The following is a 14,629-nucleotide window of genomic DNA, read 5'->3' as shown; positions in this document are numbered from 1 at the left end:
CTTTCACTACACCAAACATCCTGTTCAAGTTCATGCTAACAGTTGACTGGCTGTGTGTTGCTGCCAGCTACTGTGCATCACAAACAATGCATTTTACAGTAGCTTTCCTAACACTTGTAAGTACTGTTTCTGACCAGCAGAGAGCAGCGCTGCCTCTAACCTCAGAAATAAATCAAACATGCACAACTACATGAATGCACACATGGAAAAATAGATTTTAGCAGAAAGTCATTTTTTAGGTCATAGTAACAGCAGTATAAATTCCACAGTGTGTAACATGAAAGACTTTGGTACACTATTGCATAATTAGGTTCAGCTGGAGCAGTATCACATTTGAAATTCACTGAAAAGAATGCCAATTACTTTCCTGTTTTTACACTCTTCTCTTCATTTCCTTAAATCCATTATTCCTTGTACTTCATGTACAGTAGGTCTACAAGCAGGACTGCAACCCTAAATGGTGGTTCACAGCACTGCAGTACTTTAGTAACATTGCATAACTGCAGATTAATGGGTTCAGTGCACCAGAGGAGGTAATCAGTGGTGACTGCAGGGAGTTCTTAAATAAGGTCACAAAGGACCGCTGAATAACTGTTGATTCTGTGTCACATTTGTTACTGTTGTTGTTTGTTTTACAGATCATTGTTTTCATTTCTGTTGTTGTTTAATTCAATTAAACTTTCAGGCCAATATCATGTTGTGTTTCCTCTTGCCAAGAGTGTCAGTTGTGTTCACAGACACTGGGAAACAGTGCCAAAAACAACAGGCATCTCCCTGCTCAGAGGAGGCATAGAGGGTACAGTCACTAGAAGCATGACAGCTGGTGAACAGGGCAGTCCGGGGTAGGGGCCATAGTAGACAAGTTGAGGAAAAGAAGGGTACACCAGGCAAAGGGGTTCAGGGTATTAATACAAATGATTAGTCACAAGTGTTATCTTTAATGTGTTATTGGCTACATACTACAGGCAAAATGTGAAACATTAAAACCAGCACATTTGCTACATTTGGAGATGCCCTCCATCTTCTGATTTTGAAAAATGTTTGGGCTGCATGCTGTCTAACTTAATGCATATGTTCATGTTAATATTACTTGATCATTGTACATCAACAACAAGGTGAAACAACTTCACAAAGTCCACACCAGATGCTTCGTCATCTTTGCTACAGGCTGCTTTATGTGTTATGTGTTGACTATATGTCTTGAAGTGTAAACTTAAAAATACATTTACATGTTGCATCTATGCTCCAGGTAGAATACATTTTGTCCAACATATTCAAGGTCTGTGTGAAGACAGTCTATATGGTTGAAAAATAAGAAACAATTATTTTAATTGTAGCACTTAGAAAATATAAAAATAGTACATGGTACTTATAATACTAATCATCACATCAGAATGTGAAAAGAGATGGTGGATATACAGTTTTTAACTTTTGCATGCACAGATTTGATTAGTTTAAATGAGTAAAAATGTTCACAGGTCACATTAAAATACTTATGGCTCTGAACAAAAAAAATTATCAATCTTCAGTATACAGTAAGTAAAGTATTTGGACAGAAAAAGCATTTTGTTTTAAACACTATGCAAAAAAGTAAGAATGATGTTAGCTAATATCAATTTAAATGTAAAACATGCTTCATCCTCTTTTTGTCTGATGGGCCGTGAAGGTTGATAAACTCTATTTTCCAATGATGACATTTCTGTAGCCCTTAACGTGACACAGCTTGTTGCTGTCAAAGTTGACCACCAGCTTTCTCAGCCCAGAATGGTTGGGAGTGAAGTAAATTTTAGCCTTGACTTCTTCCCCAGGTCCCACTGCAGAGCCCAGCCTGTAGGGTAAATATTTAAATATTAGTGACACGTACTATTAGTGCTTTATGACAGTCCGCATAGGATTGCATAAATATTTAGAAAATAAGGTAATTACCACTGACAAAAGACCTGTGACAGTTCTGACTATTTATGGAGACAAAGAGATGGAGCTGCAATGTTTGAACTGTTCACTAGACAAGTGAAGGTTTTGTTCCTTCTTAAATACACCTGAGCATACAGACACATCATCACCGTTCATGCATTCAAAAATCTAAAACTAAATTTATGCAAAGTAATTGATTGGCTACTCTGTACTCATTCAGTGAGCTCAAAGTATACAAATAACCTCATAAAGAGATCATTTTTGAGCAATAACAAGCCATCTCATCAGTTTTCTTGACCTGACTAAACAGCAGCACATCCAGTCATGCATCTAAACGCAGCATCAAGACCAGAACAACAAATAAATCAAATATAACACACATCTCACTGTTGGAAAGTCAAATAGGGAGGAAACATTGCCATTACACAAGTGTGACTAATGTTAAATAGCCAAAGAAGCCCATAATTTTCATTGTCATAAAAGCAGAGTGTGTTGGCTTGGTTGAGTAAGTAAATAAATAATAAGTGACAAACTGATAGGTAGGTAGGAAAATCGTCCTTCTGCATGCATGTTTATGTCTATTTAGTTGTGTTACAGTTTTTAATACATGACTGGTCAGTTGTCGCTCTGTGTTAGTGAAGAAATAACAAAGTCAAGTCGGAGGCACTTATACAACCTCTCAGAGATGGCGCGCCCCCCAGTCAGGTTGGCTCCCTCAATGCTGAAGCAGCAGTTCTCCAGCGGCTCTGGCAGAGGATTTTGTAGAGTGATCTCTGCAGCCAGTTTCCGATTCTCCTTCGGTTCACCCAGGATCTGCAGAGAACAGCCACCTCTGGGTGTTAGCTGATGCAAGCCTCACAGTGAGTACAGCACAGTTTTGTTTTGGCAAAGCTCTTTTAATACATAGGAATGGCAGTTGGTGTCCTGTAATATATCTGTGCTGACATACTCTTGCAGCTCTTCAGACAGTAATAGTTGAACACTGTAGGCCACAGTAGCAGTAGTATGGCAGAGCTTCAATAGCATGGTATGGCTGATACTGAGCTTTTCAGAACATCAGCCAACATCAAGAAAACTTGTCACTAACATTGTTTTTCATGATTCATTAGCCTAAGTTTTAACATGTCAAATCAATTTTCATAGTTTTGGCTTTGAGCTTGCATTAACTTTAATCTTTTGCCACTGTTAGTGACCAACTTGTCCTTCCATAGTAATGACAACCAAAAAGATGTCCTGACTGGATTTTACACACTGCTGTCTTGTTTCTTAAGTCTACTGTAGATCTCTTGTTGCAGGCTATTGCACTTACTCTGACTTTGATCTCAGGATTATCCAGTACAATGTTTCTCACTGCCAGCGTTGCCTCTCCGGTGCTGTAGTCAACCAACAAAGCAGCCAGACGGATTAAGTTGTCCTCAGTGAGTGCGCTACTGTACTTAGAATAGTTCAGCTTTAGTGGGACCTTCCTCCCTGGAATAACACATACAACATATACAAGCCTGCCAACTGTATATACATATTTATGCAAATGTAACACAGTGATTTGGCTTACCTGCTCCTGGTGAGAGTTCAACATTGAGCAGATCTTTAAAGCCACAATTCTCTCCCAGAGTCCCATTGTAGGACGCAGCACAGGATCCAAACACCAGGCGGCACTTCTTGACGCTGTCTGTCTTGTTAATAACCTCGGCATATACGTCAAAGTCGCAGCCCTTCCTCATCTCTGATGAGGGTTTGATAATGAGTTGTAGGCCTTGATTCTGCTGCTGATGGAGCAGCTTGTTTTGATGGTTGGCCTTCTCGAAAGCTGCTCGCTCTTCAGCAGAGCCTAGCATCATAAGAGCAACAAAATCACACATTGAATAACAGAAATCTCAAATTTTAAGTTTTAAGGTTTGCCATTGAAAATAGTCAATTTCTATATATGTAGCATAGCAAATGACCTGTACAATGAAGCATAAACCTGACCTTCCCAGACAAAGGCAATGTAGAACTGATTTTATGTATATTAGGAGTAACACAAATACAGATAAGGAATGTAGGAATTTACATAGAAAGTGACCTTGACACCTGCTGGTGTTCGGAGGACGTTTGTCATCTTTATGGTGTGTTGTAATAATATACACTATTTGTGATTAAGGCCAACTTAGCGTCCTAGTGAGCACTCTTGTGAAAAGTAATAACTTTTCTTCTCAAATCTCAAATTGTGGAATGGTTTGTATCATATTGTTATTAACTGAGATGTTTGTTTACATGTACAGTAGGAACAGCAGTGTTGTCTACCTTCAGAATACTTGTAGAGATGGGTGATGTCCTCTCTGTCGTCACTGCCTACACTCTTCGTACTGATCTTCTGGCCCACCACTGTAGAGGTAGTGACTTCTGATGTGCTGCCGTCTTTTCTCTTCATGAAAGTGATGACGTCAGCGTTGACCTCAGCAAAGATAAACGGGGCATCATACTTGAACGTGAGTTCGCCCTCCTTGATGGCCCTGAGCGGGACGGGGCCGCAGCAGTACACTCCTAAAAGAAGACACACTTTGGTGAGCATCTCCTTTGATAAATAGGATAAAAAGGCTTTACAGGTTCTTTAATGCAGAGAGTTGTTACCTCCACTTTTCTCCTGGGGTGTGGGGTCACTGGCCTGCCAGCCGTTAAAATCAGATTTAAGGTCAGGCCTGGTCATCCAGCTCTCCACCCAGCAGTGATAGTTCCTGTGATACAATACACACCATCAGCTGAATCCCTATTTGATACATTTTCTGTTTTGGCATGTATTATGTTCTACTGAATTCTTAAGCAATGTTTTCTGATTACTTTCATTTCAATTTGAGATTACATTGCCATATTTGAGGTATAGAACATAAATGAAAAAATATATACATACAGTTTATATATACTGGATTGCATTTAATTTTTCTATGCACCCTTTTCAAAAGGAGCATGATATCTGACACTTCAAATGGCCTTCTGAGTTCCTTACATTCACTTTCAAATAATTCACAGTTATCCAGGCAATCCTAAATTCATTTTTTTTGGAATATATTAAAATCAATCTACCAAATATGTGATGTGTGTACAAGAGCGTTGTTACAACCCCTCCTTCTAATGTAGGATTAAAAAGATAAAATTTAATAGGCGTTCTGACCAGATCATTTCTCCAGATTTCAAGAGTTTTCCATTTTCATCAATGTAGCGTTCAATCATCAGGTTGCTGTTGCTGTCGTGGGCTGACCAGTAGTTGGTGACGACTCTGCAGGGGATGCCAAGTGCTCTGGAAACTAACAGAGTACAAAAACAACTTACATCAGTATTGCAATGCTCGGAGGAGGAGCAAAATCTATGTCATCACTGTGTTTTCACATATATGTTGTTGTGTCTTTTTGAGAGAAATCAAGTGTGTTTCCTTGTGATAGGCTCCCAAGTTCTGCACTATCCTATCTTACTTGTGCAGGCGACTGCAGCAAACACCCAGCACTGTCCGTAGCAAACAGGCTGACAGGCCTGTGTGTCCCAGTTCCGCAAAATCTCCACACTGCCCCTCCAGGACATCGGGCTGACACCTCCGTCATACTTGCCTGTCCAGTTTCCCAGCACCACTCCTTTGTCATCATTACAATTCACCTACCAAGCACAGGAAAGGAGTGTAAAAAAGTATTTTTTACATATGAACTCCAAGCTTTTCATGTTTAGTTTAACTATGTCATTGGTAACACTCACACCTAAACCTTTCTATGCACATAAATAAAACAGCAGCAACAAGTATCTATTTCTAATCAGAAAAGTGAATGGAAATAATAGAAATGAATATGACATACCATAGCACTAAGCACTCTGGACACGTAAATGGGATTTCTTCTGCCTGAACAGTCTTTGCCAGGATTACGCAGACATTTAGGATTCATATCCAAAATCCTCAGACAGATATCGAGGATTCCAGTTTCAAACTGTACAGAAAAAAACAAGCAGGTGTTACTGCTGATCAGCTGTTTGTCAGTGATAAGACATGGGGCAATCAGAGTGAGGTTAATGGTCCAACATCCTTTTGAAAACCTTTAAAAAAATTTTTTTTTTGATTTTTAATTCTACCATGCCGTAAAGTCTTGATAGCTGCATGAGTAATGCACTAGTAATGCCAGGCACTTTATCAGACCTAGACTGTCTACTGTCAATATCTCAGTTCATTTCAGTGTCAAAATGATAGTGTGTTTGCCATTATGTAACACACCGTAAATCAATTGATAGGTCTTGGATATTTTCCTGTTATCAGGATACAGTAAACATGATTCTTTCACCACTCTGGCACAATGTTGGCTCTCCAGGATAAATATGTGTGAATGATGAGGTGAGGCTGAAATCATTAGTGTTGGTGTTGGTACCTGGCCAAAGTTCCAGGGAGTAGGTATGGGATGTTTGTTGGAGCCTCGAAAGATGATTCCATCCTGAGACAGAACATACTCTTCCAAACTCTTCTCATTGTCCATGTATACTACATCTCCTGTTGCCAAGAGACATCACAAACACTACAATAAATGTTCCAATTCATGTCAAGACTGGTACACATATCTTCATTTCCTGGAAACTCAAAAGCACAAATATTCTCACCTTGCAAGTTTTTTCATAGTGAAACTTCTACTTAAACTGCATCAATTATTTTTTTGGCCACATGGACTCATTTTAAAGAAACATATCAGCTTAAAAGGTGATAATATAACAAACTTGCTAGCAAACAGTTACTTATTTACACATCCAGCAGACACGGAGCAACATTAGTGTTCAGTTGAAGTTGTGCCTCTGGTAGCCCTGACTGATTTAAGTCCAATATTATCTCTTTTTTGGTTTCCATCAACTCTTGAGGGAGATATCTGGATCTTTAACTATTAAATGCTTCACTATATTCACCAGCATTTGTAGTTGCTGCCATTTGAGCTTACAGTGGGTTTTTAGAGCTCTTTCACTGAAAACCTTCTGCTGCATCAACCAACCAGAAAACCAAAACAATGATCTGAACGCTGCTAAAGCTCCGTAGAGCTGAGGGGAACTGCAGAAACAGGTGAATGTTTTGCATGTGTTTGTCACTTTGTGAGCCCCCTTTTAAATAGATGTAGTCATTTGATCCATTGTTAATATAAAAATATTGATGATAGCAGCTTTCATTTAAATTAATTCACTAGCCCAATTCCCCATCAATAGTTTTTGCACTAAATTACTAGCATTACCACTGGTCCTGAATAGCTCCTGTCATAAGCCCCACCCTGACATGAAACTCCATCAAAGCATTTTGTAACCTTGGATCACTACACAAGATCCACTACACGACAGCTTGACATATGGTCTGTTTACTCACCTTGGCACCAGGGGTTAAAGAGCAGGATAAACTCAATCTGCCCGGATTGCCCCAGGGTCAGGGTATAGCGGCCTATAGGTGCATTAGGGGCAGAGCAGATAGACAGGGCCACCATTTCTCCAGGGGGACTGGTGACAGCGGCGCTCCAGCAGGAAGTGTCAATTTTGGCAGACAGACCAAAGGAGGCCCTTGTGCCATACTGCTCAGAGGGTTGAGGACCTGCATGTAACAGTGAATATGGTCAGAGTCCTGAGACTGCATTTGGGAAGAAGCCAGGAGATTTTAGTGAAACATTTGTGCCTGAGGAATGGAAACTCAGAGGGTACACTTTCACTGTTTTCTCAACACTGCCTAAATTTAGTTCAAACATTTCTGGAATCTCTGCTCGTGCATGGACAGCATAACTGTGGAATAGCACCCATTTATGACCAAAGTTGACTGGGACTCAAGTCTCCCTCAGCGACCGCAGTTGAGATTTGAGTTCTGGTAAGTTACATAAACCTAAAATCATTTGTGTTAACTTCAGTCCCATGAGTCTGTCACTTCTTCCATTCAGCCAAACAAAACCAAGGGCTCTTTGATCACTTCCGTCTCACTGGAATGGATTAAGGATTCCACTTAAACCCATTAAAATGTACTTGACTTATAATGGTTGATAGTGTTATCTATGATTATGCACATGCCTTCCTGTTGGCAAGCAATATTTCCTGTTTAAACAGTTGGATTTGGTGGCAAGCAGCAGCTGTCTTATCAAACTCATGAGATAACAAGTAACAAACATAAGAAGTCTATCCAAATACGAACTGAGGAGGAGAAACAGATAGTTCCAGGGTATTTCTAGGGTACTCTGAGGGCAAATACACGGGAATACCGTCATTGCTATCAACAATAACCCCGAGAACAAAGAGGGAGAAGTCGAAAAAAATAACATAACATCTTACAGTTACTGTAAGTGGGCTCAAAGTAACAGTAGCTGCACCACTGACAGCTGAACAAGGGAAAATTACATCCTTTTCCTTTCCATCAACATCGCCACTCCTTTCCCCCTCTTACCTTTGAAATCACAATAGGTAGCAAAACATTATAATGCAAACAGAACACAGCTACTGTACTAGGTGTTTCCAATGTGCCCTTAACTTCCTAACAGGACACAAACACAATGCTTTTCCTTCAACCTCTGATCATTATAGGATTGTTATGAAGCACATTTTTCAAATATTTGTGCTTTTTTTTTGGTCTGTATGTTTTGATGAAGTGCCTATGACCATTAAACAGTCCACAAACAGAAACCTGAATATTTTAAAGGAATAAAGAGGTATACATTTACATTTAATACGACAACTCCTGATAGATACACTGCATTCATTTACCAAGCATAATTAAGAAAGATGCAAAAGTAAAGGGGTAAATGAGGTGTATCACCTGTTTCTGCAATGCAGTCAAGAGAGCTGACTCCAGGTTGGTATGTCCCTGAGCGGAGGTACAGGCTAATTGTGAATGGCTGGCCTCTCCTCACAATCAGACGATCTACACCGTTGAGATCAGTACGATGGTCGGTGTTGTTGAACTCACACTCCAGGTTCCAGCGATCGATGTTGAGAGCTTAAAAGAAGAGAGAAGAGAAACATATTCAATATTCAATGTTTAATTTAGTACTCACCTTTACAAATGACCACACCTTGAGAAAGATTTGTGCTTATAGTCAATGTGTTACAGTATTTTGCAAATGGAAAATACCAACTTTGATTTCTTCAAGAATCCTTGTAATTTTCTACAATTTGCTGCACAAAATGCCGCAAAGCAATAAAACTATCTCAGTATAATAAAGTTTGTAGAAAACATACACCTCTTTTTAGCTCCTCAGTTATGTTCTTCGTTCTCATCTTAATTTAATAGGAGAGTAATGTATATGTTTATGGAGCCCTTAAAATGCCACAACACACTCTTAATGAAGTGTAAGTTGTAAAATTGTTGTAAAAGTTGTAAAATCTATAGCTATGTATAGGATACAGGAAATTTAATAGAGGTTCAACCGGTTCAACCGTCAAATAACTTCCTTATGTCAGACTTATGGTAAATTAACCAGAAAATTGTGGTTAACTACAATCTGGAATTTTTTGCATTGCGGCTATAAATGTGCTTATGTATGTTTTCTAAAAGTGAGCCATTTTCTTTGCTAGTTTCAACAAGTTAACTTTCATAATGACTTTACTTAAGTGTGAGTTGAGTTATTTTTAAAAAACAGAAAGGTTTAATATTTGTTAAGGTTTACACATTCTGTGTTGACTTTGGAATAAACTATGAACAGCAGGACACTTACAGTCATTTCTGGGAAGATCATTTTGTTTCACAAGGCTTTCTGTATGGATTTAGCAAGAGGTAAACACAGACAGACAGTAACTCCCTGTGAAGTGTGCTAAGACACGGCCGCTCCTTGTCTCCAGGGCAAACTGTGACTAAGAATCCCACCCTCTGATTTCCTGTTTGTAGGGAAAAGTTAGGGTCCTCCTATACAATACAATGCTTCCACGGTCCTCCTGCAGCCTAACCACTACCTGGGCTGCTCCATGACAACTCAAGAGGTTGACCGTTCCCCATTTATTAAGACTTGGTGTTAAGAAAAGCCCTGGAAACAAGCATGAGGTAGTAATGTCAAGGTTGGGCAAGAGAAAACATAGACTAAGCTACAGAGACTTCCTGCTGTTTTACTACATGAAGGGAGATCATTCCTCAGTATTTCTTAGGCTCTGATGTTTTACTGATCTAGACCCTGGTTCAGTTCCTAATTGGATACATGTTAGTGTAACTATTTGGAGCAAATTCCTTAAAGATGACAACGCTACTTATCCTGCGACAGCTGGAGATTGTAGTCAGAGGATTATTTGGGCTTTGCTGTTTAACCTATGCGTTCTATCCAGTCAGTTCACACATTTGTTCTGTGCAAATATCAAATTAATATGAGCTTCACATTGGAGCACAAATACTATTTAACAGTTTATTGAGGAGCCATCTGGAGAAAGAAACATCTCACTGGTGTCCAAGAAATTCAGATTTATTTTTCACTCGTTCTTTTTGAAGAATAAAGACTTTGACTGTACTCGCAGAGACCAGTAAAATGTATCCTCAGCTTACAGAATGTGAAAACCATTACAAAGATTAATAACATATGGAGGTATGTGACCCCAAACAGTCAGGAACAACAGGCACTAGGAAACTGTTGTCATCCTTTCTAGAGCGATTCAGGGATCTTACTGTGGCTACACAGTTGGTATAAAAGAAAACCCATTTTGATTAGCTCCCAGACCACAGTGCAGCAGCCTGTGTTGTTTAAGGTGAAGCAGTTGCAGTGTGACAGATGAAATGCATGTGTGACCTAAAGCTAAAGTAGAAGAATCTCACTGGTTTGCAGTTATATAACTGCTAGCAGCACACAATGCTGTAATATGGAATGCATGGGCAGAGATTCCTCAGCCTTGACCCAGCCTTCCCCACTAACCTTTACATACTGTACACGCCCACACTAGTACACGCCCTCCCCCAGCCTATCCCACACTGACCCCACACCACAGAGGGACTTTCTGAGTGAGCAGCTCTGACGCCAGCATAAACCTAATAAGGACATTAAAACAACTAGCTGTCGTGAGCTGGGCATTAGCTGGTACAGTAAACACAATTTTAATCCTGGAAAAATAAATATGCTAACCCCTGTCTGAAGAAGAACTTTTCAGTCTTTCAGTCTTAAACCCATGCTGACCTCAGAGCTCTATTACGGGCATTTTAATCTCAATTGAATGCTTGTCCAACAGATGGAAAACAGGTGACACTGATTCATAAACAGGTTTGCTTATTCTACATGCAAATTCTGCAGCAGCAGTGCAGCAAAACCCCCTGAGTCTGTTTTATGAATCAGACTAACTAGTTCCAGTTATCCAAAGTGTTCTGTTTAATACACAAACTACATGCTTTTCTACTACAGAGTGTCAAATATCTAAACTACATGCTTTTTCTTCTACAGAATGTCCAGTATCCATCCATTTCTGGTATGTGACACCTTTTACCAACACAGACAGATAAACTTCAACCGTTGGCAGTGCTTCAAAGCAAACTGGAAGTTTGACAGGTTTCTGTTCAAGGAGGTTTGGATGTTTTCAGAGAGGCTTAAGGCAAACTATTTGTAGGCTGGTCTCCCTATAAAGATAGCAGCAGTTAACTAGAGGCTGCTCCAGCTGCTCTCAGTTGCTATTGTAAGTGTCAAACTCCCAGGGCAACAATCATCGGCTGAAACATGAGGGCGAAACATTTTTCAGGTTGCATAAATCTTCAGATCTCTGATGAACCTGACACAGCATGACACAGTTACTACTGCAGCACTGAAGCCAGTAACACAGGGTGATGAAATGTGTAGGCTGTGACACATCTGTTATTAACTGACATCATGCCCACAGCAAGCTCAGTTACAACAATGAATGAAAGTTTCCTCTATTCACTTCTCAGTCAGTGGCTAAAAAGCTGAAACCTACACACCACCAAAACACACTGAGAGTGAGTTACATGTAAAGTTACATCCACACAAGCACCCAATTTAGGAAATGGTGGGAACATCAGTTCGAAAGGGAACTGATTTGTGCAAATAAATAAACATTGATTGTGTCATTATGAATACTAGTTATGTAATTTAATCCGTTTGGAAAATTACAAAGTCTCACTTGACTATTTAATGGAAAATAGTTTCCATTCATGATTTAAAACCCCTGATAATCAATGACAGGTTTGTTTAAAAAAACAGCCAGGATACTATAGGTAGGAGTCAGAGTAACTTACTTTGAGCCATGACTGTGTTCGTTGAAAGTCTGTTACCAGATAATTTTCAGCTCCAGAGAAAATGCTGTGTCCTTCTTAGCCGTTATCTCGGTCTTATTTGTAGTCCTCCTCTTGCCAGTCTGGCGGAGGGCGTGACGCGACCCTCCCCTCACACGAAAAAAAATCAAACGTACCGCATGCAAACACATGCACACAAGCGCATACATGCTGAGTTGTAGCATCTCTGTACATCCCCCAGTGATTCATCGCAGACTGCACGTCAGAGAAGTGTTTCTGTTACAATTATGTTATTACCAAAGAAGTGCAGAAGTTGACCTTGTGTGGAGCTTTGGAAAAAAACATCTGCACCACGTACAGTAACTGGTACTACTGCTTGGTTACCAATGAATAAAGAAGTGACACGGAATTATTACGTAGGCGCATTGGTATTGATTGCGCAAATCAAATCAAATTAAAATTGTTTTAAATTGGAGGAACGTTTGTCCTCGTTGGTGATACGCCCGTCCTTCCTGTGGTTTGGGTTTAGGCACAAAAAAACACTCGGTTAGGGTTCGGGAAAGACCATGGTTTAGGTTAAAACAGTGAAATGTGGTAAATAAAATAAAATAAAATAAAAAATGTCCCGTTTAACGACACTGAAATGCCCGACGTGACAACAAAAAATGTTGGGTTAATGGTCTACAAGACGTCCGGCAAAAAATTCCAGGAACCCCCTCTGTGCCAGTAAAACAAACTACTAGCGGCACAGAAAACCAGTCCAGACCAACAGCCTGTAGACTAACGGAATCAATAATTCATAGTAGGTTAATTATTGTACCGTGGCCAGTGCCAAAGAATAAGTACATTTCACTTTTGGACCTTGTGTGGAGCTTTGGAGCAAAAAGAACAATAGCTTATTGCAAAGGTCCAGTATAGAGTGCAGAATTGTTTCTGTATCCAGAAAATGCTGCTATCATTTTTAATGAAACAAATAACACACGTTATAAATAAACCTATAATTGTAGCTAATTTGGTAGCACTGGCTGATGGAAACCAAAGGTAGGTTACTGGTAAATATATGCTAAATATAGTTATTGTCTATAAAGTACTGTAGCCCTCTGGTTTAGGAAATTATTTAGCCTCTTTGAAAAAATGAATATTTGCGACCAATTTTTAAAGATATACTGTATGCCTTCAGTAGGAACCAATGGGCTTGGGTCTGAATGTCAGATAAGTCATGAAGTATTTGGTTTTGGTTTCATGGCATTTGAGAATACAACATATACCCTTTAAGAGCTTAAATCTGTCACAGTCATCTTGTCACCGTCTTGCCTTGACCGGGCATCTTGCTGCGCTCAGCAAGAAACATTCACCTCGCAACGTTTCTTCAACTGTATAATCACACGACCAGTATTCACCCGGTTTGACCAGCCTACACTAATTATCATCCAGTAAAATGTTTTATCTACTATGTGAATTATTGTTCACCCATAACTATTATATATATATATATATATATATATATATATGTGTGTGTGTGTGTGTGTGTATGTGTGTGTGTGTGTGTGTGTGTGTGTGTGTGTGTGTAATGTCCCCAAAAGTGACCTAGGTCAACATGTGTGTGTGTGTGTGTGTGTTTGTGTGTGGAGCTTTGGAGCAAAAAGAACAATAGCTTATTGCAAAGGTTCAGTATAGAGTGCAGTATTGTTTCTGTATCCAGAAAATGCTGCTATCATTTTTGATGAGACAAATAACGCACGTTATAAATAAACCTATAGGCTAATTGTCGCTAATTTGGTAGCACCGTCTGATGGAAACCAAAGGCAGTTTACTGGTTTATTACTGTATATGCAAAATATTGTTGGATTCAGAAATTATACACTTGTACTGTTATGTTATAGTTTCATTGAGATTTGGGAAGGTTCACAAACATAATTATAGGATAAAGCTGGTGATAATCTGTATTTTTCTTATTGTCAATTAATCCAATGAAAAGTTTAAAAATAAGAATGAATTGATCCTACGAAGCAGAATCTTCTGTGTACTCAAGGCTTGTATCCAGGGTCCACAATTAACTTATTTGTCCACTGGCCAAATGGCTAGTGAATGTTCAAATTTTACCAGCCACTCAATAAATTATCACTGTTTTCTTGGCTGATGAGTGAAGCAAATCTACCAGCCACTATTTAGCCACTATTTTACCAGCATTTGGCAGGTAGATGGTGCTAATTTTGTTCCCTGCTTGCACCTTATTCTTTTTATGTCATTAAACTGAGCCAATTTTTAAAAATGCTACAGTAAAGTCAATAATGAATTTGTAATCGTAACTGTCTTAATAAAAGTAGAGGATGAAGCCCTTCATATGGTTTGAATCACTCTGAGCAGACTAGTATTAACTACAAACATGGGTCTTGGCTCCAAAGCCAGAGCTCTGTCCAAATCCACACAATGGAAATGACTGGGTGACTTTTCCAAGTGCATTTAAGTCAGAGTGTCAGAAGTACAATGACAGAAAAAGAGCAAAATTGAAATAAAAAAAAGACAGAGAAAACAGGGAAACACAAAAGT

The 14,629-nt window shown here is 39.3% G+C and overlaps 1 protein-coding gene across 1 annotated transcript; it reads right to left on the bottom strand.

The window, feature by feature from the left end:
- Window positions 1-918: 918 nt before the first annotated feature.
- tgm2b (transglutaminase 2b) lies at window positions 919-12,349 on the bottom strand. Its single transcript, XM_042406905.1, has 13 exons — window positions 12,083-12,349; window positions 8,684-8,863; window positions 7,262-7,480; window positions 6,294-6,412; window positions 5,733-5,861; window positions 5,361-5,538; window positions 5,063-5,195; window positions 4,525-4,628; window positions 4,198-4,437; window positions 3,467-3,742; window positions 3,224-3,384; window positions 2,591-2,727; window positions 919-1,828 (listed from the first exon to the last, which is right to left on the bottom strand). The coding sequence occupies exons 1-13, from the start codon at window positions 12,090-12,092 to the stop codon at window positions 1,678-1,680; spliced, it is 2,037 nt and encodes a 678-aa protein (XP_042262839.1). The 5' UTR covers window positions 12,093-12,349; the 3' UTR covers window positions 919-1,677.
- Between the last annotated feature and the right edge of the window lie 2,280 nt (window positions 12,350-14,629).

This window comes from Thunnus maccoyii, chromosome 3 (genome assembly GCF_910596095.1).
Source record: "Thunnus maccoyii chromosome 3, fThuMac1.1, whole genome shotgun sequence".
Taxonomy (NCBI): Eukaryota; Metazoa; Chordata; class Actinopteri; order Scombriformes; family Scombridae; genus Thunnus; species Thunnus maccoyii.
Note: the sequence above shows the minus strand (reverse complement) of the source record. Positions and strands in the feature narration are given on the sequence as shown.

Bases quoted from the DNA above. Each gene is read 5' to 3' on its own strand.
- tgm2b (XM_042406905.1), bottom strand. The intron at 5,196-5,360 runs GTAAGATAGGAT...GTACTCTGTTAG, and splicing joins TGCTGCAGTCGCCTGCACAA to TTTCCAGAGCACTTGGCATC. The intron at 3,743-4,197 runs GTAGACAACACT...TTATGATGCTAG, and splicing joins TCTCTACAAGTATTCTGAAG to GCTCTGCTGAAGAGCGAGCA.